The 25,626-nt window shown below is 38.5% G+C and overlaps 1 protein-coding gene across 5 annotated transcripts; it reads right to left on the reverse strand.

Moving 5' to 3' along the window:
- Positions 1–5,216: 5,216 nt before the first annotated feature.
- LOC130879155 (cytochrome P450 2C19-like) lies at positions 5,217–23,935 on the reverse strand. 5 transcript variants are annotated; one of them, XM_057777287.1, is made up of 9 exons: positions 23,768–23,935; positions 17,505–17,661; positions 17,163–17,312; positions 15,919–16,079; positions 14,706–14,882; positions 10,674–10,815; positions 8,234–8,421; positions 6,495–6,636; positions 5,217–5,398 (listed from the first exon to the last, which is right to left on the reverse strand). In XM_057777287.1, the coding sequence occupies exons 1-9, from the start codon at positions 23,933–23,935 to the stop codon at positions 5,217–5,219; spliced, it is 1,467 nt and encodes a 488-aa protein (XP_057633270.1). The 5 variants fall into 5 exon arrangements, with proteins under 5 accessions (XP_057633270.1, XP_057633269.1, XP_057633268.1 ...); XM_057777286.1 differs by having other exon boundaries at positions 15,919–16,076; positions 17,499–17,661; XM_057777285.1 differs by having other exon boundaries at positions 17,499–17,661.
- Between the last annotated feature and the right edge of the window lie 1,691 nt (positions 23,936–25,626).

Consider the following 25,626-nt stretch of genomic DNA (forward strand, 5'->3'; position numbering starts at 1 on the left):
TGCTGCTTTCTCTGCTTACTGACATGAATGTGTGCTTACAGCACAAAGCTTATATAATAAAGCCTGCTATTCCACCTTTGAGTCTTTGACACAAAACAGACCAACCAGGGACAAGAATTAACCTCTCTTCCAAGTGGACCTTGTTCCAACATAGTGATTAAAGTAAAATATTGACTGTTGCTATCATTTATACCAAAGCAGATCTTGTAGATTGTGGCTTAATTGTCATGGGCTGGGCTCCAAGAACTTGGGTGGAAAGCTTTTCTTATATGTAGCTGCAACTGGAAAAAATGAAACTATTTCATGATTCAAAAAATTGGAAAGTTGTACAAAATTACCGATTCTTAAGTTAATGTCCCCTTGAGAACTTATATTTTAGAAATTTAATATTTATATAACCTGCAAATAAATAGAAATGTTATATTATATAAAACACTGAATCCTCTCCTCAATACTAAAATAAAATAAGTTTTCAAATAATATAATAATGTTTCAAAGTCACAAACATAAACTACCAAACATAACATATATTGTGAATGATAATACAACATTTTTAATTAAACTAATGGGCATGATTTTTATCATAAATAAATTCTAAGATGGAAAAATAGATGATAACATTTTCTGTTTTAAATATGAAAAGGAACTGTCAGGAAACCTGTCATTCTAACACAGTTCCTGCATGTCAAGTATATTAAAAATCAGAACTGTTAACCACTGTTATTCACCATTGCTTACAGTTCAGAAGAATTCCATCAAACAAAACGTTTATCCCACAGTAGGAATTACCTTATTGTACTTCCTCTACTTTTTCTTAAAAATCAGAAATTTCACATCAAAGAGAAGCACCCCACTAGACGTCAAAGATAATTACAGTAAAATATTATCACAAGCAGAAAATAAAAACAAAGCATGCTCTCCATAAGTAAGAAAGGCTGAATCTCAAAGAACTTATTGATGACAACTTGGGAAATGGTCAACTTCAAAATATTATAAAGATATTTTCATTCTGTCATTTTCAAAAATAAAATTTAAAAATATACAATTGGTGCAGGACAATTGTCTATATTCTGTCAATTATGTTTTAAATAAACGCTGATTGGACAGTAGCCAGGCAGGAAGTATAGGCGGGACAACCAGACAGGAAGTAGAGGCAGATCAATGAAAACAGGAGAATTCTGGGAAGGAAAAAGTCCATTCCTCCCCAGTCCTGTCCCAATCACCAAAGAAGCAAGATGTGACCTACCCCACTGAAAAAGGTACCGAGCCATGTGGCTAACATATACTAGAATAATGGGCTAATATAAGTTATAAGAGTAAATAAGAAGCCTGAGATAATAGGCCAATAAGTTTATCATTAATATAGACCTCTGTGTGATTTCTTTGGGGCAAAATGGCTATGGGACCTTTTCGGAGGACAGAAACCAAGCAGGACAGAAACCCCGTCAACATAAAATAAGAAAGTCAACTTTTTCTAGTTCTACTTTTTATTGATTTTATTGAGCTATACATTTTTCTCTGCTACTCTCTCTTACTCTCCCCTCCACTTCAACCCTCTCCCATGGTCCCCATGTTCCAAATTTACTCAAGTTATTTTGTCTTTAAGAAAGTAAACTTGTAAGCAGATCAATTGGGTACAATACAATATGAATGTTGTACTCCAAATATGAAAAGAATCCCTTTAATTCATATACTTGAACACTTGAAGACATGATTTTTGACAGAATATGGATTCTTTAGGAGACAGAACTTTTCCAAGGAATAGGATAATTTCTTCAGAGTACTTGTGAATGATGAGGTTTTACAGCCTGAATCCACCCCTTATTGCTCTCTGCAACAAAATATGAAGCATGGATGTCTCCCAGTTGGACACTACAACTGTCGGAAGCCACTTTTTTGAGTTCCTCTGTAACACCTCATACAATAAGCCAAAATAAATTCTTCCACCCATTTTGCTTCCTGTCAGATATTTGATCAAAGCAACTAGAAAAGTTACCAATATAGACAAGTCACAAAGAAGAATGAGATCATTCAGATATACCTAACTATGGAATTCTAGAGCTTTGGAACTGGTCTGCTAAAAGGTTGCATAATAAAAAGTTGGAAAGTTAAACAAAATTATGGATTCTAAAGTTAATGACCCCTTGAAAACTTATAATATTACAGAAATTCAATATTTATATGACCTGCAAATATATAGAAATGTTATACTAAATAAAACACCAAATCTTCTTACCCAATACTACAATAAAATAAATTTTAAAGAGAGAGGACCAAGAGGTGAGTGAACACCCACTAAGCAGGACACCCCACCCTCTAAGCCCTCCATACAGGGACAAAATCCCAGGGCCTTCCCCCAGCTGCCTCAACTTCTCTAGCCAAGCAGCAGGCAAGTCTCCTGCAGGTAAGTTGATCCAACACCCCCAACCCATCAATTGGATCTTGTAAGCTATAAGCACTACTCTGCCCCCAAATCCTCCTACTCCCCATCCCCTGCAACCTCAGAGGAACTGTGAAATACAGGCTGAATTTTCACAGAGAAGAACAAGAGGTGAGTGACCACCCACCTGGCAGGACACCCCACTCTCTAGGCCCTCCATACCAGGGCAAAACTTCCGGCCCTTCTCCCATCTGCCTCAGCTTCTCTTGCCAGCCAGCAGGCAAGCTTCCTACAGGTAGGCTGAACCAGTACCCCCATCCCATTGATTGGACTCTGTAAACTAAAAGTCCCACTCTGCCCCCAAGCCCTCCTATCCCCTGCAATCTCAGAGAAGCTCTGAAACACAGGCTTCAAATTCACAGAGAGGACCAAGCGGTGAGTGACCACCCACCCAGCGGGACACACTACTTTCTAGGGCCTCCATACCAGGGGAAAGCCACTGGCCTTTTACCCCACCTGCCTCAGCTTCTCCAGCCAACCAACAGCCAATCTTCCTGCAGGTAGGCTGATACAACACCCCCACACCATCGATTGGACCTTGTAAGCTACAAGCCCTACTCTGTCTCCAAACCTTCGTACCTCCGCAATCTCAGAGGAACTCTGAAACATGGGCTTCAAATTTACAGAAAGGACCAAGAAGTGAGTGACCACCCACCCAAGGTACATTCCACTCTGTAGGCCCTCCATACTGGGGTAAAATCCTGGGCCCATCCCCTACCTGCCTCAGCTTCTCTAGACAATCAGCAGGCAAACTTCCTACGAGTAGGCTGTTTCAACATCCCTACCCCGTCAATTGGAGCCTGCAAATTACACGTCTCACTCTGACCTCAAACGTTTCTATCCCTCTGCTACCTCAGAGGAGCTCTGAAGCACAAGATCCAACTACAAATAGAGGACCAAGAGAGCAGATGAGAAGAGGAACCCTGAAGCATAGGTTGCAACTACATAGAGAGGACCAAGTGAAGAACCCTGAATCATATGCTATGACTACACTGAGTAGACCAAGAGAGTGAACCAAGAGAGCAGGCCAAGAGAGCAGACCAACAGAGAATTCAGTGATTCCCTGAGACAGAGACAGTGACAGTACAGAGCAGAGCAAGAGCAGCTCCCAAAGATACAAACATCCACTGCAAGGATTGGACCAATGGGCAAAGACACTGTCGGCACCAATTGGAGGAAGAGATGGGTAGGCGCCAATGCAAGAATTCATTCAACAACCTAAAAAGCAACACGGTAATTCCAGACCCCAGTAGCAGTTATATACCAGGAAGACTTGATCATCCTAACCCAGAAGAAGAAGGAAACGATTTTAAGTGTAACTTTATGAGAATGGTGGAAATCTTTAAAGAGGAAATGAAAAATTCACATAAAGAAATAAGAAAAGACCAACAAAAAAATTGGAAGTAATCAATAAATTTCTCAAAGAAAAACAAGAAAAAAAATCAAACAGGTAAAGCAAACAGTTCAAGACCTGGAGACTGAAACAGAGGCAATAAAGAAAACACAAACTGAAAGAATTCTGGATATGAAAAATCTCAGTAAATGAGCAAGAGCAGCAGAGGTAAGCATAACCAACAAAATACAAGAAATAGAAGAGAGAATCTAAGTTGTTGAAGGTACTATAGAGAAAATAGATTCATCGGCCAAAGAAAACATTAATCCAACAAATTCGTTGCACAAAACATCTAGGAAATCTGGGAAACCATGAAAAGACCAAACATAAGAATAATAGGGGTAGAAGAAGAAGAAGGTATCCTTCCAGGGAGAATAAGAGCCAAAAAACCAGAACAAGCAGTAGAGATAAATCCTGGTCTCACTGCCAGTGACTCCACAGTCTGCCCCAGCCATATAACTGTCACCCACATTCAGGGGCCCTAGTTTGGTCCTATGATAATGATGTAGAAAGTAAATTGACAAGACTTTCCAAGAACTGTGATCTTGTTTGGGAGAAAAGGATAATACACAGAGAGCAGAATTTCCAGCATGAAAGCATGGATTCATATTTGGTTCGAGGTAAGAATCATAATCTAGAATGACAAGTGTTTATGTTCACAGTAACACCAACTCAGGAATAGAAGTCATAACACATAACATGGAAGCCTGCCTACATCTAATCCTTTCGTAGTTCCTTTTGCAGCATCACTTTTTTCTCATTCAGATCCAAACTTGAGGTCATTATTAGTGAGGCTTAGCTAAAGAGCCTTTCTATCATCCACTCTTACTTTCTTTGCATATGGTGAAGAAACAAAAGCATCTTGGGACGTTAATTTATGACTACTTGCCATAGGAACACAAAACTAACAATGGATCAGGTTATGCAGGTGTATGCATGGAATCCCAGAACTCAGGTGGTGGGAAGGGAAAATTTTAAGTTATGTTCAACTGTACAATGAGTTTAGAGACAGCCTGGAATACATGATAACAAATCAAAAAGAAAAAAGAAAGGAAACTTTGAAAATAGACCAGAATTATAATGCTTTTATTTAAAACACACAGGGCTAGGTGATGTTCAACTGTCACATTTCTCAGTTTTACAGTAATGATATTTACTATTTCGGCACTAGATAATAATTAGCATTTCTGAATTCAATAAATCATTACACGGCATAGGAAATTGTTAATGTGTTTGTCCACAACCCTGAAAATTGCCCCAAGTAGATGGACATTCCCTGGACCTTGAGGAGCTGAGGCAGTGTGAGGTAGGAGGTCAGAGAGCTATGACTGACAGAAGTGGTCAACTGTGCCCAGGAGGAAGGGCCTCTAGGGGAAAATACATTCAGATGGGAGTGAAGCAGATCTGAAACTCGGGTGGCACAGAAACAAATCCATTGTTGACTGGACTGGTATCAAGGTCTTCCAGGTCAACTGGAGATTTCAGATTAAAGTTCTGTAAAATGGTGGTCAGGAATAAAAATAACTCCATTCGGGCCAGGCCTTCTCCCACACAAATCCGTTTTCCTGAAAATAAAAAAATAAATAAAATAAAAAACAGAATATGATTAACTGCTTGTGTTTTGTTGAGACATGCACTGTGTTTGCGATTATAATGAAAGAGAATGTGGGTCACTCTTTGATAGACTGGATGGATAGATGTGTGGATGGATAGATGGATAGATAGATGGACAGTTGTTAGATAAATGGAGAAAAGATGAACATATTTTTTCTCCATGTCTAATATTAAGAAACAAAGTATTAAAATACTTGGATGCAAAGCTTCAGAGGGTGGAAAAGCAGTAAAGAATACTAGATTTCCCATTCACAGGATTAAAACAAAGAAATGCTCATTTAACTTCACATAGAGGTGAGTGGCCATGGTGAACTCTGGGATTTAATGGAGCACAAAAGTAGAGCTGGTGTACTCCATAGGATATGGAGAATATAACAGAAGAGACAGAATAACACTGCTTTGGAACCAAACACCAGGATAATGGAAAATACTCCCATTCATAGGGGAAAAAGAAAAAGTGTCACAACACAGACAGAAAGCTCCAACCTACAGAAAAAGAAATAGCTTAAATAAGCAGATAATCAGGTTCCTTCTCAGCTGAGAAGCTTTAAAGAAAACCTTTATATATCTCTCAGCAAATACTAAGCCAGCAGATTGTCAAGCCAGCAGATATCTTGACAATCATTCTAAATTGTAGAAAATAAGCTACTCTTGGGGTTGGAAAACCTGACATCATCGCAGAGTCCCCGTGGGCAGTCCACAGCTGTAACTGGATAGGCTGTGGCCACCAGAGACAGTTGCTTAGAAAAGAATCTTTGATGTGTACTAAGTGTACTATTTCATGCATTCACCATTTATTTAAATACTACTTATCTTTATATCCACGGACAAGTATAGCTCTTATGTTCATCAAAAAAATTCTTTGCATAAAAAAGAGAACATTATAGAAAACCACAACTGATCAAAATGCAGAGAACAATCTATCATTGGGTGCCTAGCTCCAGTGGATACATCTAAAGCACAACCATTGCAGCTAAGGCTCGGGGAACATTGAGGAAGAGTGGGGTGGACTGTAAGATCCAAAAGACCAGGAAATAATTTGATTACCTGTTGAGAAAGGAAAAAAGTAGTCACTTTTCTTAAACTTGCCATTCTCATCTAAAAAGTGACCAGGATCAAACCTCTCTGGGTTGGGGAATTCTTTGTTATCATGTAGCACAGATGAGAGTGATGCTATGATAGTGGTTCCCTGTAAACAAGAGCCATAGACAAGTCAAGTTATAAAAATGTTGCTGAGGTAAAAGTAACAATAGGCATGGCATAGTCAACGCTTCGGAGGAAATCATCCCCAAACAAGAACAGAGGCATATCTGTACAGACAGATCATGCAGCAACAGGGATGCATTGGGATCCAACGGCAGTGATCTTAAAGAGTGTTCTCCAATAGATTTTGAAGGACTAAGTACTGGAATATACATTTATCAACAAGATTAGCACTGATGTCTATCACCACCTACTGCTATACTTTATCACTGTTGCTGCTGTGTCATGCATGTGTGGAATTTGGGTGAAAATTTAAATTTTTACATGTAACACCAGATGTATCTGCTCATGGGAATGTTGTATGTACATTTCTGATAAAATTAACAATGTCTTCTGGAATAGCATTGCCAAAAACATTATTCAATTATTCCATGGCATACAGTTTATTAGTCTTAAATTTAATATATGGGTGAGAAATTGATTATATTTAGGACTGCTTGAAAAAAATTGAAGGGACAACAAAATTATAAATTTCCTAATTTTGCAAGAATTCCAGTCAGGGTCATCAGTTTATTTGAGGATAAATATTGAAACTGAGAAACTAATCAGATGACTCACTAAGCAGTATATTCATAAGGTATCAATGGCCATGCCATAAATTTTATTGATTGCAAAACAAGCAGAACTTCTACAATGTACAGATCTGAATATCATCTTAAGACAGAAGAAGCAGGCACATCCACTAACAACATAGTTAACGCATGCCCACCTGCCTTACAATGTATGAGTCCTAGAGAATATTCTTTGTCCATTTTTTTTCTTCCAAAGTTATACCTGGAAACAAACTACTAGAGAACATGGCATACAAACTAACCCTGAAACTGAGTACCTAATTGCATGAACTGAAAGATTTAATGGATCAATATATAAATTTTCTAAATGTGCCTATATACTTCTTAGCATCCTGATAAAACCCTAGGAGAGTCTTTTCAAAGACTAGCAATCTGAACTTTAAGTTTTATTTCAAAGTGTAAACAGTTAAGAGCGACTTTAAATGGAGAGTAAATTTGGAAGGCCTAGAGCTCTACAAACTAAGACTTGTTTCATAATTTTATTGGCTCTTAATGAAAATAGCAAAAAGTTCATCCAGTTCCAAGATTTAAAGTTGGGGGGGCAGCAAATTGGGACCAATCATGCTATAAATTCTTAAGAATTCTAGTATCGAGAGGGAGGGGGAATGGAGTGGGGGGAGGAGAAGAGGAGTGGGGATAGGGAAAGGGTAGTGGGGGGAGGGGGCAATATTTGGGAGGAGGGGAGGGAAATGGGAAACGGGGACAGGTGGAAATTTTAATTAAAAAAGAATAAAAATAATAATAATAATAAAAAAGAATTCTAGTACAGGTTGTTTGTGAATATACAACTTGTGGCTTGGTTGGCTTAATCTCCCTGAAAGATTCCCTAGCTTCCTCTTCAACACTGATAATCTGAAATTTCAAGCTCCAATATCTTGGGTTTATGATTAATTTCACTCACTCATTTAAGAGCAAGACCATTAAGGTACAATGTAGACAAAGGAAACTTACCTTGGGAATGAGATAGTTTCTGAACTTAATGTCACAGGTCACTGCATGGGGCAGACTGGTAGGAAGGAGATCAATGTATCTCTGAATCTCGTGCAACACAGCATCAGTGTAGGGCATGTGACTCCTGTCCTGCATGCTGGGGCTTCTGTGTCTACCAATCACATGGTCAATCTCTTTCTGGACTTTGGCTAGTTCAACACAGTTAAAAATAACAAGTAAGAAAGTGGCAAATTGAACACAAGTCAGGGTTGCCGGTAGCAAGATGAATATGCCTGGCAACAATATGAAAGCATAACATATGCTAATGTAGTGATGGTAGCTATGATAAAAATACTACTATCAGCCAGGCGGTGGTGGCGCATGCCTTTAATCCCAGCACTCGGGAGGCAGAGGCAGGTGGATCTCTGTCAGTTCGAGGCCAACCTGGTCTACAAGAACTAGTTCCAGGACAGGAACCAAAAAGCTGCAGAGAAACCCTGTCTCAAAAAATCAAAAAAAAATAAAATAAAATACTACTATCATATATTTTATAAGGCACAATATATAGGCCTTATATAATAATTAGCATACTTAAAATCAACACTATTTCAAATAATAAACAGAACAGCAAGCCATGAAAATCAACTCTTAGAAGAAAACTATTGATCAAATATTATTACTACCAAAACAATGAAGTATATTTAAGAATAAATTATAATGGCATTGTATGCACGTTTGTATGTAGTTTCCAAAGGTATATAATCTTCTTACTTCCCAAATATGGCCATGTACTAACAATTGCTCCTAAAATTTATGTTTATATCTATATGTGATGTGGGAGTCCCCTCGGTGTTCCCTGATTACCATTAATGAATAAAGAAACTGCCTTGGCCTGTTGATAGGACAGAACTTAGGTAGGCGGGGAAGATGGAACTGAATTCTGGGAGGAAGAAAGCAGAGTCAGAGAGATGCCATTGAGCCGCTAGAGACAGATGCTGGGAATTTTACCTGGTAAGTCACTCTCACGTGGCGATACACAGATTAATAGAAATAGGTTAAATTAAGATGTAAAAGTTAGCCAATAAGAAGCTAGAGATAATGTTCCAAGCAGTGATTTAATTAACACAATTTCTGTGTGATTTTTGGTTCTGGGTGGCTGGGACGAACAAGCAATATCCTCTCACAAATATGTAGTGACTAATTTTTCTTATCCATCACTGGATAAATGAAATTCTTATTCATATGGAAAAAATAGTTTCATATTCTCTAGATTTATTAAATATAAACATCTTTCTCAGTTCAGTCCTCATAGGGAAACTTTGCCGTATCCGTTGATGAAATCTTTGAGACTACATAAAATTTGTGCCCTGGTAAGAAAGAAATGACTATTGTCATTGTTGATGCTATCCTGAACTTAAATCTATTTCTCTATATCTACTTACATTTTTTTTTCATTTTAGGGATTATTTTGAAATATTCAAGTAGATGTTTCAAAGTCTTGTCAATACATATCCAGTTGGGGAGAAGTCTCAGGATATCAGCCTCTTATTTCCCTTTTGTTCTTGGTTCTCTCCTCACACCTTCATTCCATTGGTCCATTCTGAACTGGATGTTTTCTAGGTGTGATGTTAAGCAGCCACCCTAACAACCTCATTCTTCCCCATGTGGTCTCTTGATTTCTATAGCCGATTACTTTTTATGTCCGGAGGACTTGTATTTAACTACCAGCATTCATACAGTGAATAATAACCATGTATAAATTTCAATTCTATGTATTTGATGCCCTCTTCTGATATCTGTGGGCACCAGGCCTGCACATGGTACACACACATAAATGCAGGCAAAACATTCATATACATAGAATATTTTTAATTTATGATAAAATTATAAGACCCTACCCCAATAGTCTGCCATAACTTAAATAGTATTTTATGGAAACTTATTTATAGAATTATAAATTAAATACCTTTAGAAATTCTGCCTAAACGGAAAAGCCTTTTTAATAGACCTAAGCTTTGGAATAGTTTCCAGGATGATGTCTCATTAAATTCTAAAATTGATATTTATTCTTCTGTAAGGAGAGTTTCTATTCCAACAAAAGAATTGTCATAATAAGGAAAAACATCCTCAAGAATATATCTTCTATTCAATATGGATTTTCCAGTTTAAAGTAAATTGCATTTTAAAAAGAAGTTATGTAAACACAATCACTTCCCATAAAATCTAGGCTCTTGGAAAATACTTTACCGATCTTTTCTCTTGCCTTCCATCTTCATTTCTATGAAGCATGAGCTCTGCTATGAGCTGAGAAACCTCACTTCAGTCCTCCTGACAAATGTAGCAGATTGTAGTGGCACACACAGTTAAATTCTGAGTCTTCCTTGAGACAAACAATACCCAGGACTCCATGGGTCTCTTCCAATTCCTTTCTGAATTCCTTGCTTCCCACCTATGTCCTTACCTGTGACTTCTGGGTGCTTGAGCAGGAGCAGCAGGGAGTACCTCAGTGTTGTACTTGTTGTCTCAGTCCCAGCAGCAAACAGGTCACCTGCTGAGAAGATCAAGTTTTCACAGGTAAACTCTGTCTTTGGGTTGTTCTTTTCCTAGGAATGATTTTACAGTGTTAGCCATCAAATAATTTGTCAATGTGCTTACTAGATTGAATAAAAATGCCTTACATATGCTGAGCTTAACCTGGCAGAGCCTGGGGAATGCAGTAGGAGAAGAAACTAACATGTGTTCAAAAGACATATAAACCCCCTGACCCATATTTATCTCCTATACCCAGTGTCTTGTCTGGAAAAATTATTTTCATGAGACTCCTCAGCCATGTGAACCATATAGTGTACCATCTTTCCAAAGAGACAGAAACAAAAGAACTGAAGCCTCGTTTTTTTTTTTTAACTCAAAGCACACATAAAAAGGGAGGAGAAAAGACAGATAGTATGTTATATTAGGGATAGTCACAAAGATGAAAGCCTCAATTGTCAACATGGCAAAGAAAGATGGATGATCCCTGACTCTCATGAGGGAGGTATACTGCTTTAATAAAGATAGTAAATCCAAGATACAGCAAGAATAAGGGTAGAGTTCAGTGAAGTAAAATAGAGAGCTCACAAAGCAACCAAACAAACACCTTATGTTTATGATGAGTGTCAACAGTATTTATTGGAAATAAATGGCTTTACAAAAATGGAGCCATGACAGAATTAGCATTCATTCATATAGGTGCCTGATAGATATCAGTCTTTAATTCCATGTCCACGTCAATCCACTTGAAGTTACACTCAGTTAACTTAAATTTTCATTTAACTTTCATCCTTGGCACTAATAATTCCCTTCTCAACCACAACCTATACTTTATAATTTGTGTAAAATTCCCTCACCTGTCCATTGCTAATATTTTAAGATTTAGTTCAATCTGCAGACAATATAGACAGTCTGACTAGCTTGAGCTCCTTTTCTGAGTTTCCATGCATTGTCTGCAAAGACAATATTCATCTTTATTTCATATTAACATTTTTTTCTAGCAGTTGTGTGGTGTGGGAAGTTCTTCTGTATATGTGTTGCTTTTATTGGTTAATGAATAAATCTGTTTCAGCCAGTGAATTAGCAGAATAGAGCTAGGCGGGAAAACTAAAATGAATGCTGGGAAAAAGAAGGCAGAGTCAGTGAGAAGCCATGTAGCCACCACTGGGAACAGATGCACTGGAACCTTGCTGGTAAGCCACAACCATGTGGCAATACAAATTAATAGAAATGGACTAATTTAAGATATGATTTAGCCAGAAAGATGCTTAGGCTATTGGCCAAACAGTATCACAAATAATATAGTTTCTGAGTGATTATTTCATGGTCTGGGCATCCGGGAACAAACAAGAAGCCTCAGACAAAAAAAAAAAATTGGCACACCAACATGGTCAACTATATTCACATAAAACCTGAAAAACCTTAAGAAGAAATTTTACACACAAGAGAACAGAGTTAAGCACAGCTTTTTGGTAGTAGCATTTTCTTGCATGGGCTCTGTTTGCTAGAAGCAAGCAGAGGCATAATTCTTTTAAGAGAAACCTTCCTGACTCTGCAGTAACAGCAAACACTGCAAAAACTCCTTTAAGAAGGTTTCCTGTTTCACCAGCACAAATGGTTCTGACTTTTTCAGAAGGTCCAGCTATGGAGCATTTAAATGGGGTCTGTGAGCAGAGTGCTGCAACTTGCTTAATGGCATAATAGAATGGCTGTGTGCCTAAAAATAAGGCAATGTACAAGGCTGTCAGAAGCAGTGAACATGCTTCTGCCATGTTGGACTGGGCAAAACAAACGGCAGGATTATGTTGGCCCTAGCCATGAACACTTAGCCTTCAAAATATGGGTGGGGGAGACTTCTGGTTATAAAATGACCACAGATACACAATAAAAACAGATTCCGATTTTTTAAAAAATGTAAAAAAAAAACAAAATTTTTAAAAAGATAGAGTACAGATAGCACTCTGTAAAGAAAAGGGGTAAAGAAAAAATAAGCCATGTAAAGATGGAATATGCACAGGGAGTATGGATTATGTATATTATTGTGCTTTTATAAAATTTTTTGACTGTGTATGAGCTAAGTACAGCGAGGCATTTTGTCTTATGGGCCTAAGCTAAATCAACATATATTTTAAAGGTATCTTGACTTCAGAATTTGGGTCTAAGGATTTGTTGCTTTGGAAAAGAGTTTCTGCTTTTGTTTCCACAGAAGATGAGAACCTATGGACTTCTTCTAGACTAATGTGGTTTGATGGACCAAGACCTGCTAAAAGGTCACCATGAACACCCCCAAAAATAACTTCGCCCAGCCAAAAGCAGGAAGCAGTTTGGAAAGAACTATGCCCAAATTCCCTAAATGATTGTTTATAAATATTAGTTTACATTTAAAAGGGGATATGCTATAGAGATGACTACTTTGCATTGGTATGGATTTTGGTCTTTTGAATCAAATTTAAGGTCAATTTTGTTTTATATATATATATATATATTTCTGCTCTTGATTAAGGTATTGTGTTTGTGCCGCACATTTAAAAGTGTAATGTATATTTAAGAAATATAGGTTAATATATAGTCATTTATAATATTTAAGTGTGTAGTCATGTTAGTTAAGTTTTCTAGATGTATAGAAATATATTCCAGTTAGAAAGGTATTCTCCAAATCTTTCAGAGACCTTCAGAATATGGTATTTAAAATGTTTTAAGAACTTAAGATTTTTTCGTGACAATGAGACACATCTGATCCTGGCAGTATCAATCTACTTCAAGAGGATGATGGGCATCAAAGAGGTTCCTCATGGAGTTTGTTAACCATTTGGGCAAGAAACTGCTCTTGCCTAAACTGTTTGACTGGACTTGCAAGAGCCACAAAAAAATGAGTGCTGAAGCTGCCTAAAGAAGGTGATACAGTAATTCAGGGTTATTGCTTCAAGAAAGGGTCTGCCAGACATTCTGCAGGGCACAGAAGAAAGTGACTGACAAATTTCCAACATAGGCGGAACTGTCTTTGAAGTTTCCTGCTTCATGGAAAAGTCTGCAAGATACTATGGGCCTGTAGGCTGAAGATTGGATGTTCCAATGATACAGAAGAACTTTAGGTGACTGTCCAGGCAGCAAGATGTCTCTGTCAATTCTAGAGTTTTCTTATTTCTTGTTTACTTAGGTAATATTATATCCTTCTGGAGTCATTGATGGAGTTGGAGAAAAGATAGTTTTAATTATACTTTTCCTTAGTTATGATAAAAGATAAAGTAGATACAAATGTTGTAACTGTAATTCTTTCTTGATACCTATCTTGTTATATGTAATTTTACTATGTTAAAGTTAAAACCTTCCTTTTTATTTAAACAGAAAAGGGGGAATGGTGTGGGAAGTCCTTCTGTATATGTGTTTGTTACTTTTATTGGTTAATGAATAAATCAATTTCAGCCATTGACTTAGCAGAATAGAGCTAGGCAGGAAATAGGCAGAGTCAGTGAGAAGTCATGTAGCTGCCACCTAGGAGAGATGCAGCAGAATCTTGTCAGTAAGCCACAGCCATGTGACAACACAGATTAATAGAAATGGGTTAATTTAAGATATAAGAATAAGCCAGGAATACTCTTAAGCTATTGGTCAAACAAAATTGCAAATAATATAGTTTCGAGTGATTATTTCTTGATCTGGGTAGCCGGGAACCAACAATCAGCCTCCTGCCAACAGTTTGGAAAGGTTTACATTCCTTAGACATATAGCATTTTATGACTATTCAGCTAGATCATTTTTATCTAAAAAATTGAGTCAATAAATTCAAATTATTTAACTTTACACTGGTATACTTACTGCAAATTCATGTACATAATATGCTAACGAAGTGATTGTCAAACATTACTGGTCTGAACCATTCAAATATCCCTGTAAAGCAGAGACTATCCATGGAACAATGCTCAGGCAATCAAACAACTGAATTGAAGTTTTATTATCATTTTACCTGTTCCATTTTGATCAGAAAACAATCAATAAAGTCCCGAGGATTGTTAATGTCCAGTGATTCTTGGTGCTTTATCATTTTTGCCAAAAAATAATGTTTTAAAAAAGTAAAATTTTCAAGTAACTCTCTGTGTCTTCCTGGTAGATAATCAATTATAGCAGGAAAATTATTGCAAATCTACAAAAGAAAATGATAAAAGTTTAAAACATAGGATGTATCTATGTGTGCATTATAGTGGACCTTGGCCTGAAAAAAGAAATATAAGAATAAATAAAATAGGTTATCCATCTTGATGAGTGATTTTTATGTTGTATATAGAAATTGTCATTGCTTATAGAGATGCCCATAGAAGAGCACATGAACCAGCTCACATGTGATAACCGCTGCGTAAACTCTCACACAATGAGTGACATCAGCTCATTCTTTCTCTACGCAACCTCTTCACTAAACCTTCAATATAAAAATGGCATGAATTGATATGATTTACGTTTTCTAGACTGTAACAGAGATGAAGGGATTTGGGATTTCCTGATTGGAAGCACGGACATCATCTTTGCTCCTTAATTTTCATCAGTCACTCTCAGACACACAATAAGAATTTTAGCAGTGAGAGTCTTAGGAATTCTTGAAGTACAACTGTGAACCTGTGCAGACCAGCTGGATGGTTTCTTCAGGATCATTTAGACCTATTAGCTAGCTCAGCTCAGCTCAGCACAGGGAAAAATTTGATGGGATCAAGACACCACTCAAACATGTTGTCACTCCTGTGACAGATATATTGGTACTTAGGATGTCAACTGCTTACTATTTAATAAACACTGCCATACTCCAGGAGCCCTGGCAGTTTCAATGATTCCATACACTGTCCATACTGGAAGAAAATATTCTCATTGCAAATTATGATATTTCTCCTAAGTGTTTTGATGACAAAATCTCTAAAGCATTGAAAGGATAATAAGCCTTGCTGCTAACAAATTTTAAAGATGAAACAGATTGTCCAGTGAGTTATATCAGTGTCTTCTTAGCATTGAACTAATGGTTTATGGAGAAAGTGATTTGAGGTTTAATGGAAAGCCAATGAACAGAGTCGAACAGCCCACAATTTAGCCTTCATTTTTCTAGAGAATTTTTGCGATTTCAGGGGACACATATCTCTAAGAGGGGATTATTGGTTTTTGTTTTGTTTTGTTTTTAAAGAAAGAAATGAGCTCACCTGAATCCAAGGAGTACTCAGAATTTCTACATTTTTATTTAAGTTGTTCATTAAGTTAAGAAAATCCTTATCTTTATAATCAAAACGATTCTGGAAAACAATGGAGCAAATGACATTGCAGGGAGCACAGCCCAGGATGAAGGTGGGGTCACAGGGTGCTCCTGGGGAATGGGAACAATTGTAAAATGTCACTGAAATATATGTGTGTAAAACACTGTATGTCTTAACAGGTAAAAGAACTTAGAAAATTTGAACAAGTTTTACCAACAGATGGCTTGGTAGACATAAAAATATGCATTGCATCTACACATCATTTTTTTTCCTCTGTTATTTTTTTTTTATTTTAATAAAATTTCCAACTGCTCCCCGTTTCCCATTTCCCTCCCCCTCCTCCCACACATTGCCCCCTCCCCCCACTCTACACATCATTTTTATACTTAATATTATTTCACTGATCTGGGAATCTATCCAATTCATGAAATTGAGTAAACTCACTTTTCATCTCATCCCTTTATTGACTGACCTGTCACTGCAGAGGTCTGCTGCTTTGGAAGGGGGAAAAGGGACTTTTTAAATATTCAGTAATGCAAAGCAAGACTTGGGTTAGGCCCAAGTGTGTTCGAAAAGCCTCTGAACAACATGATACAACATTCATGGGAATGGAAGGCAGGGGCATCTGGGAAGAGGTGGGGTGTAATTTATTCTGTTTTCTATAAATTATGCTATGCTTTTAGAAGAGAATGAACTGATAAATCTTTATTAAGATATAGTCAAGTAAAGAAATATGTTACACAGTAACATCCATCAAAATTTTTTGCATGGACCTGAGATATTTCAGTTATAAAAAAAATAGTCCAATTAAAGACAATTATACCTTTTGGTTCTATACAAATATGATGCACTGATTATCACCATATTCACATATGTTTTCTAGCAAACTTAATATTTATGTTGAGGGAAATTATTGTTCCTTAAAACATCAGAAAATAAGTTCAAAACCTAAATTCATATAGTCATTTTGGTTTTTGAAAACAAAACAGTTGGAAAAGATCTAGATTAAACACACAGAATCCTTCCATAAAACAAAAAAATCACAGATTTAAAAGCTGACCTACTTTTTTCTATTACAAATCATACTTTCCATATGAAGACAGATCCAGAACACAGAATGAAAGCTCTGGCCACCCTCAAAACTTCTCAAGGGTATAATAACGAGACAGAAGCCTATGATGAGTAACCCTCACCATTGGTTTTCCTTAATTCCTCCACAAGACAGCGAGCTTCCTCTTGAACACGGTCCTCAATGCTCCTCTTCCCCATTCCAAAGTTCCTTAGAGCCATGAGTGAGAAGCGCCTCATCGCTTTCCAATTCCTCCCATTACTGAAAACAATGCCTAAAAGAAAGAGCAGAAGTGAGTAAGGACGGAGGGCTGATGAGGGACTGCCACAGAGAAAGCCCAACTGGATCTGAACAAGTTTCACCCTCAAATTCCCTATGTGCCCAGCCCAACATATAAACATGGACACATAGGGGCTTGGACAATGTAGACATGTGGACATGTAGGCACATGGACACTTACCAAGACCTTTATTAATCTTATCAAACACTGGAATGCTTCCTCTTCCAGCAAACTCCTCACCATTATCAATCAAGGCTTCTTTCACAGCTTCATACCCATACAATACCACAGCAGGCTTTCTGCCCAAGTACAGAGTGAACACAGGACCATAGACTTTTGATAACTGAAAATAAAAATGTAATTTAAAATAGAGCAAGAATGGATAAGGAAAGCATGGTACATTTACACAATGAAGTACTACACAGCAGAAAAAATAAGGACATCTTGATTTTTGCAAGAAAATGGATGGAGCTAGAAAATATCATTTTGAGTGAGGCAACCCAGGCACAGAAAGACAATTATCACATGTACTCACTCATAAGTGGTTTTTAAACATTAAGCCAAGAAAACCAGCCCACAAATCACAATCCCAGAGAACCTAGACAACAATGAGGACCCTAAGAGAGACATACATAGATATAATCTATATGGGGGGTGGAAAAAGACAAGATCACCTGAGTAAATTGGGAGCATGAGGACCTTGGAGGAGGGTTGAAGGGGAGGGTCCCATGCCAAGAGTCTCAGCTGCACCAGGGCAAGCCTTATTCTGGAACACAATTGATCTCTGCTGACGAATTAGGTCGGCACGATAAATAACCAGACCAGCTCAAGAACAACAGTTATAATTTTTTAATAGTTGAAAAGGGAAAACTCATGTTACAAGAGTGGTAGGTCCAAAATCCAATAGGTCCAGCGAGCACCGCACAGAGACAGAGAGCGGCACACCTGGATCTACCAATATTTCTAATTGGGTTCCAAGTAGCCACACCCTAATTAGATGTGATTGGTTGATAGTTTCCCATCATCTCCCCCTTTTGTCTAAACAACATCGATCCAAACCCAATCCAACTATATACAATAGGAACAGATACCAAATATAAAATTACAAGCAATAAACAATATTAAGCAAGGGACGCATAACAAAAGTTTTACTAAGCATTCTATTTCAAGGAGTCTAAATATTGCATTGAAATTAAGCTTGGCTAAATCATAAGGAAGGTAGCTACAATTATCTAATCTTTAACTCCATCAAAAATCTGAGAAGGGAAACAGTATTACTTGAGAGAACAGGAAATACAATCGGGAAAGTTCCAAAATGTGCAACAAATAACAGAGACAACTGGCTACCTGGGCAATTTGAGCTCCCTAATGTCCAGGGCTTTTGGTGTCTGTGCTCTGCGCCTCCCTATGTAGCCAGTATGTGATGGCTCAAATCTTTTTGTTTTGATTTAATATTTTTAATTTTCATACTAACCCCAGTTCCCCCTCCCTCTCATTCCCCCACCACCCTTTTTTCCCATCCCACCATCCATCCACTTCTCAGAGGAGCTAAGGCCTCCCTTGGGGAGTCAACAAAGTCTACTGTACAAAGTTGAGACAGGACCAACCACCTTCCCCCTGTACCAATAGGCAAGCCAGGTTTTCCACCATAGGCATTGGACCCCCAAAAGCCAGTTTATATACCCAGTATTATGTTCTGGTCCCACCGACAGCCCCCTTCCAACAGATAAGGCCATGTAATTGAAACCTACATTAAGATGGCTTAGTTAAGTCCCATACAGAATCCCAGTTGTCAGTCCATAGTCTATGAGCTCCCACTAGCTCTGGTCAGCTGCCTCTGTGGTTTTCACAATCATGATCTCGACCCCCACCTTCCTTGCTCATATGATCCCTCCTCCCTCTCTTCAGCTAAGTTCCAGGAGCTCAGCCCCATGTTAGGCTGTGGATCACTGCATCTGCTTCCATCAGTTGCTGGATGAAGGTTCTATGATGGCAATTAGGTTAGCCACTAATCTGATTATAGGGGAAAGCCTGTTCAGACACCAACTCCATCAGTGTTAGGAGTATTAGGTGGAGTCATCCTTGTGGATTCCTGGGAATTTCCCTAGCACCTGGTTTCTCCCTAGCCCCATAATGGCTCCCTTTTTCAAGATATCGCTTTCATTGTTCCCCCTCTCTATCCCTCCCCCAACTCGTCAATCTGGAGCCCTCGTGATCCTATGCCCTATTCCCTCCCTTCCATTTACCTTCCCAGCTTACCCAGAAGGCCTTAACTATTTCCTTTGCCTGGGGTCCTTCATGTGTAACCCTCTTAGGGTCCTTCTTTTTGCCAAGCTTCTTTGGAGTTATGAACTGTTGCCTGGCTAGCCTTTCCTTTACGTCTAGTATCCACTTTTGAGTGAGTACATGCTTTGTTTGTCTTTCTGGGTCTGGGTTACCTCCTCAGGATTTTTTTTTTCTAATTCCATCCACTTACCTGCAAATTTCAAGAGGTCATTGTTTTTACCACTGAGTAATACTCCATTGTGTAAGTGTTCCACATTTTCTTTAGTCATTCTTCATTTGAGGGGCATCTAAGCTGTTTCCAGGTTTTGCTTATAACAAATAATGCTGCTATGAACATAGATGAGCAAATGTCTTTGTGGTATGATTGTTCATCCTTTGGGTATATGCCCAGATGGCCCAAATCTTTATCGACCAGGGTTATGGCACCTAAAATGCTCATTCATTCAGGAACTCCCTGGCAGAGTCACCTGAGTCATTGGCACCCCTCCTCTTTCCCTCAAGCCCCACCAACTCCTTCTCCTTCCCCTTTTTCACTGCTTCATATTACACCTAATGGTCAATCTTCTTCCCTTTACCCTCCCTTCTTCTTCTCCTCCATGATAAAGGTGAAGATTCAGCCTCTCCCCCTTACCTACCTCTCTTCTTCTCCCTCTTCCTATTGTCCCTCTTTCTTCTCTGCCACCACAAGCTCCACCTAATGGTCAACCCCAACCCCTATATCCACCTCCTCCTCATCTTCCTCCCCTCTCCTTGCATCTCTGTCCCACTTCTGCAAAGCCACAACCTACACCCTGGTCCTCATCCACACACTGGTCTACTTCCCCTGAGTCCTCCCTTGTGGCTTCTCATACAGGATCCTGGCAGATCCTTGTTCTCCTCCAGCCCTTGTAGAGTTGCCTGAGTGTATGTCCCTTTCTCCCTCCAGGATCTATCCCAAATAAAAGGGTACTGGGTATGGTGGAGCTTTTGGAGCACGGGATTCATAGAATTCAGAATTTAAGGCCAATGGATAGCGTTCTCCAGTAGGAGAGACAACACACGAACATGAGGCCAGTGGTACAGGAAGAAAAAACATAAAGGACACTGTAAAGTAAATATTACACCACAGGTGTAGAGGTAAAAATTAAAAGCTCAAAAATAAATAATAAGCCGGGCAGTGGTGGCGCACGCCTTTAATCCCAGCACTTGGGAGGCAGAGGCAGGCGGATCTCTGTGAGTTCGAGACCAGCCTGGTCTACAAGAGCTAGTTCCAGGACAGGCTCCAAAACCACAGAGAAACCCTGTCTAGAAAAACCAAAACCAAAAAAAATAAAATAAATAAATAAATAAATAAATAAATAAATAATAATAGATAATAAAGGAAGAAAGTTTGCATAGAACTGTAGACATAAGACTAGGAAATAGTATTCAACTGTCTGCACATTTGCTTAGATGTATTTTGATAGCCAGAGGAACTGGGATGGAGCAGAAATAACTACAAAAATTTTTAGAGTTTGTAAATATTCTTCTCCCTCCACCACACCGGTGGTGTAGCCACCACCCTCTCCAGATTGCTCCAGGACTCGGAGATGCCATGGTGCAGCCCCGTCCATGCTCTGGGAGCATGTGGTATGAAGTCCAGCAACAGCCAAAGGCTGTTGCCAACTGAATGTGGCCTGCGCTGCACCATGGAGCCAGAAAAGGCAGGACAGTATAGAGGACTATGACTCTCATGGCTGGTGCGTGGAGCTAGTCGGTAGGGAATGGTTAGACGCTACATAGCCTGTGACCTGAGGAGCCTGTGGGGTAAAAAATTGCCAGCCACCTCTCGCAAGACAGGACTGCTGAGCGCTAAATGTGAAAAACATGGCCTGAACGCAGGCTCGGCAGGCAATGAGGAAACAGAGCCTCCAGGTTCCAATCCTGGGTGGGACACTGCCAAGCAGCTGTGTGGAACTGACCCCAGGTTCAACTGCAAGCCTAGCCAAGATCCTTGGCTCCCAGGCTGACAGCCTGACTGTGAGAAGTTGCCTCAAGCAGGCAAATGTCTTTTGAAATGCAAAGGCACCTCAAGCCAGGCATCCCTGAAAATCTGTCAACTATGGAGACTTGCAGCTTGGATTTTACAGGGGATTTTGAGACCCTCAGTGAGATTAAAGCAGACCTTTACATAGAAAAAAACTGGGGGAGATCAACTCTCACTATACATTGGAAAGAACCACATCCTGTTTTAATATGAAATCAAAGGCATATTTGTGCTTTTTTTTCCACAGGAATAAAGTAATGCTTCATAACTACATACAAAATAGAGGAGCACCAGTCCTGATGACATCATAGCCACTGATGCCCCCCACAAAAAAATAGTAGAAAGACTTGCTACATGGCCTGCATGGACCTGTACCAGGTCTTCCATGTATAAGGCTGTTAGTTTGGTGGTTTTGTGGGATTCCTAATAGTGGTATTAGGTGTGTCTCTGTCTGCTCTTGGGACTCTTTACCTACTACCGGGTTGACTTGTCAGGCCTGCATATCAGGACTTTTTCCTTGTCTTATTGTATATTGTTTTGACATATTAGGTTGTTGTCTCCAGGAGGTCTCCTCTTTTCTGAAGACAAATGAAAAGGAAGTGGATATGGGGGGAGTAGAGGTGGGGAGGAAGTGGGAGAAGTGGAGGGAGGGGAAACTGTGCTCAGAGTGCTTTGTGTAACAGAAGAAAAGGGGTTGACAAAAAAATAAAGAACTATATGATTACTAATCCTGCTATCTTGTTGATAAAAAGCCCATATTTGCCTTTAACAAGGATACAAATATTATGAGATTCTATGCAAGTAGGAAGTAATTTAAATCCCACGGGAAAATTAAATGCAGTCTCTTCTTCAGATGAAAATTGGGGGGAAGTGAAGGAGGGAGGGAGGAAGGGAGGGAGGAAGAGAAAATTGTCAGTGGATTTTTTTAATGCGATATGCTCAATTATTTTTTTTTTGTTTTGTTTTGTTTTTTGAGACGAGGTTTCTCTGTGTATCCCTGGCTCTCCTGGAACTCTCTCTATAAACCAGGATGGTCTCAAACTCAGAGATCCACCAGTCTCTGCTTCCCAGGTTCTGGGACTAAAGACATGTGTCACCACCACCCTGCAATATGCTCAATTATTAAGATATTATCATTAAAATTTTATATTTTCTACCACATGTTGAATCAATATTTTAATTTTATACATAAATATTAGAGAAATAGTAATAATTTCCACTTATGAATTTTCTTCAATTGCCCACCCAGTTGGTTTCAGTTAATTATAAATTTATATATTTACATTTATTAGCATTTAGCATTTATTCTATATTACAATAAAAAGAACAGAAATATCATAATTTATCATCCAGTGTCCAAAATATCAAATTGTAGAAATGACAAATTCAAACACTTGTCTACTTTCTGCTGCATACTTGAGTAATGAATTCCTCATCTACTGATGCACACTGTGAAACTAATGCCCAGGTGATCGCTTCAGCATAATCTACACACTCTCTTCATAGAGGTCCTAAATCAGGACCTCCAGCATTAGCTAGAATATTCTGTACTTTCAAACGATGTTAAGATGGTCTACATCACCCAGGTTTCATTGCTATCTACAAGCATTACAAAGAAAGACTCTCTAGAACGTGCAGCATTTTCCAGAAACAAGTTCTGACATCATGCCACATTCTTGAAGAAATCTAATAGCAACTACTGGGCCCTAGCTGACCACTTGTTCCTAACATTTCTTATACTGTTCAGACCCAGAACTTTCCTGGACACTGAACAAAGGTTAAATTCTTCACAACGATTCTATTTGTTTTCCGGTTCTACATACAATGCATGGCTAAGATATGTGAAGGAAATCTGTCTGTTTGCTTCCTTTGTTTTACCTTCAGCCAGCAGCCAGAAGTTTTAAGGAGGAAAAAAATATTTGCAACTTTTGACACACTGTGATTTTTATTCACAACCTCTAAGGTTTAACTAGCCACATCATGTTTCCTCATTCTATGATTCTGACAATGATGTGAAGAAAACGCAGCTGGGACATCAAGCTTAGGTGACAAATTTACAACCGTATATTATAGAACATGCACAGTCATACACTTCACTTAAACAATGGGACATTTCCTTCCCTTGAAATGCTACTCGGAAAACAAATCATGTACTTACATTCTTCAGTGATTTGCTGATGTCCTTAAGGTCCACCTGAAGAATATTTCCTATGATCGGGAGAGGAGTGGGGCCAGGAGGAAGCTTTCTTCTCTCAGAGTTCTGCCTCCATAGTGAAAGGAGAAACAGACAGGAGAGAACAATCCCCAGAAGCACACCTAGAGTCATTGCTGCTTTCTCTGCTTACTGACATGAATGTGTGCTTACAACACAAAGCTTATATAATGAAGCCTGCTATTCCACCCATGAGTCTCTGATATAAAACAGACCAACCAGGGACAAGACTTAATGTCTCCTCCAAGTGGACCTTGTTCCAAAACAGTGATTAAAGAAAATATTGACTCTATTGCTGTCATTTATACCAAAGCAGATACTATAGATTATGGCTTAATTGTCATGGGCTGGGTTCCAAGAATTTGAGTGAAAAGATTTTCCTATATGTAGCTGCAATTGGAAAAGAAAAAAATTGAAGCTATTTCATGATAAAAAGTTGAAAAGTTGTGCAAAATTAAGGATTCTCAAGTTAATGAACCCCTGAGAACTTCCTATATTTCAGAAATTCAGTATTTTATGCAACATGCAAATAAATAGAAATATTATATCATATGAAACACAGAATCTTTTTCCCCAAAACCACAATAAAATAAGTTTCCAAATAATATACTAATGTTGCAAAGACACAAACATAAAGTATCAAACATAACATATATTGTGAATGATAGTATACCATTTTCAATTAAACTAATGTGCATAATTTTTACCATAAATAAATTTTCAGGTAGAAATATAGATAACATTTTCTGTTATAAATGTGGAAAGGAGCTGTCAGGAAACCTGTCATCCTAACACAGCTCCTACCAGCGCAGTGTATTTAAAAGCAGGTCTGATAACCGCTGCTATTCACCATTGCTTCCAGCTCAGAATAATTCCATCAAGCAAAAAATTATCTCACAGTAGGAATTACACTATTGTACTTCCTTTGCTCTTGTTGTAAAGTCGGAAGTTTCACATTAAACAGAAGCACCCCATTTGACTTCAAGGATAATACAGTAGGCTTCTCTCACAAACAAAAAATAAGAATGAATCTTGCTCTCCATAATGAAGAAAGACTGAATCTCAGAGAACTTGTTGATGACAACTTGGGAAATTGTCAACCTCAAAATGTTACTAAGATATTTTCTTTCTATCACTTTCACAAATAAAATTTTAACAATAAGAAAGCAGATTTGTCAGCAGAACAATTGCGTGCAATAGATGATGAGTGCTGTACTCCAAATGTGCCGTAGCTCCCTTTGGCTCATGCGTTTGAACACTTGGAGGCACGGTTTTAAAAGAATATGAGTTCTTTAGAAGACAGAATTTTGTCCAAGTAAGAGGGCAATTTCTCCAGAGCACATGTGGGTGATGAGGCTTTACAGCCTGAATTCACCTCTTATTGCTCTCTGCTTCCTGTTCCAACAAGATGTGAAGAGTGAATGTCTCCCAGTTAGACATTCCTGCTGTCAGGAGCTGCCTTTCCCAGAACCTCTCCCTACATGGTTAACTGTAATACCTCATACTGTGAACCAAAAGAAGCTCTTCCACCCTCAAATTGCTTCATGTCAAACATTTCAACACAGCAACTAGAAAAGTAACCAATACAGAAAATTCATATAGAGAAGCGGGCCGTTCTATAATATTATAATAAACTATGAAATTCCAGAGCTTTGGAACTGATCTGATAGAAGATTGCCTGTGAGTTTGGAGACGTGAGCTAGGAAGGGTTAGAGTGCTATCACAGAGCTTAATGGGCTTAATGATAGGAGTTTGGAGAACTAAAGCAATGAGGGAACGTGGGCCATGGAAGACTATTTCACAAG

This window comes from Chionomys nivalis, chromosome 8 (assembly GCF_950005125.1).
Source record: "Chionomys nivalis chromosome 8, mChiNiv1.1, whole genome shotgun sequence".
Lineage (NCBI taxonomy): Eukaryota > Metazoa > Chordata > Mammalia > Rodentia > Cricetidae > Chionomys > Chionomys nivalis.

Bases quoted from the DNA above. Each gene is read 5' to 3' on its own strand.
- LOC130879155 (XM_057777285.1), bottom strand. From the start codon at position 23,935: ATGACTCTAGGTGTGCTTCTGGGGATTGTTCTCTCCTGTCTGTTTCTC. The intron at 17,662-23,767 runs GTAAGTACATGA...TTTTATTTTCAG, and splicing joins TCAGCAAATCACTGAAGAAT to TTATCAAAAGTCTATGGTCC. The intron at 16,080-17,162 runs GTGAGGGTTACT...CCCATTCCCCAG, and splicing joins GGAATTAAGGAAAACCAATG to GAGCACCCTGTGACCCCACC.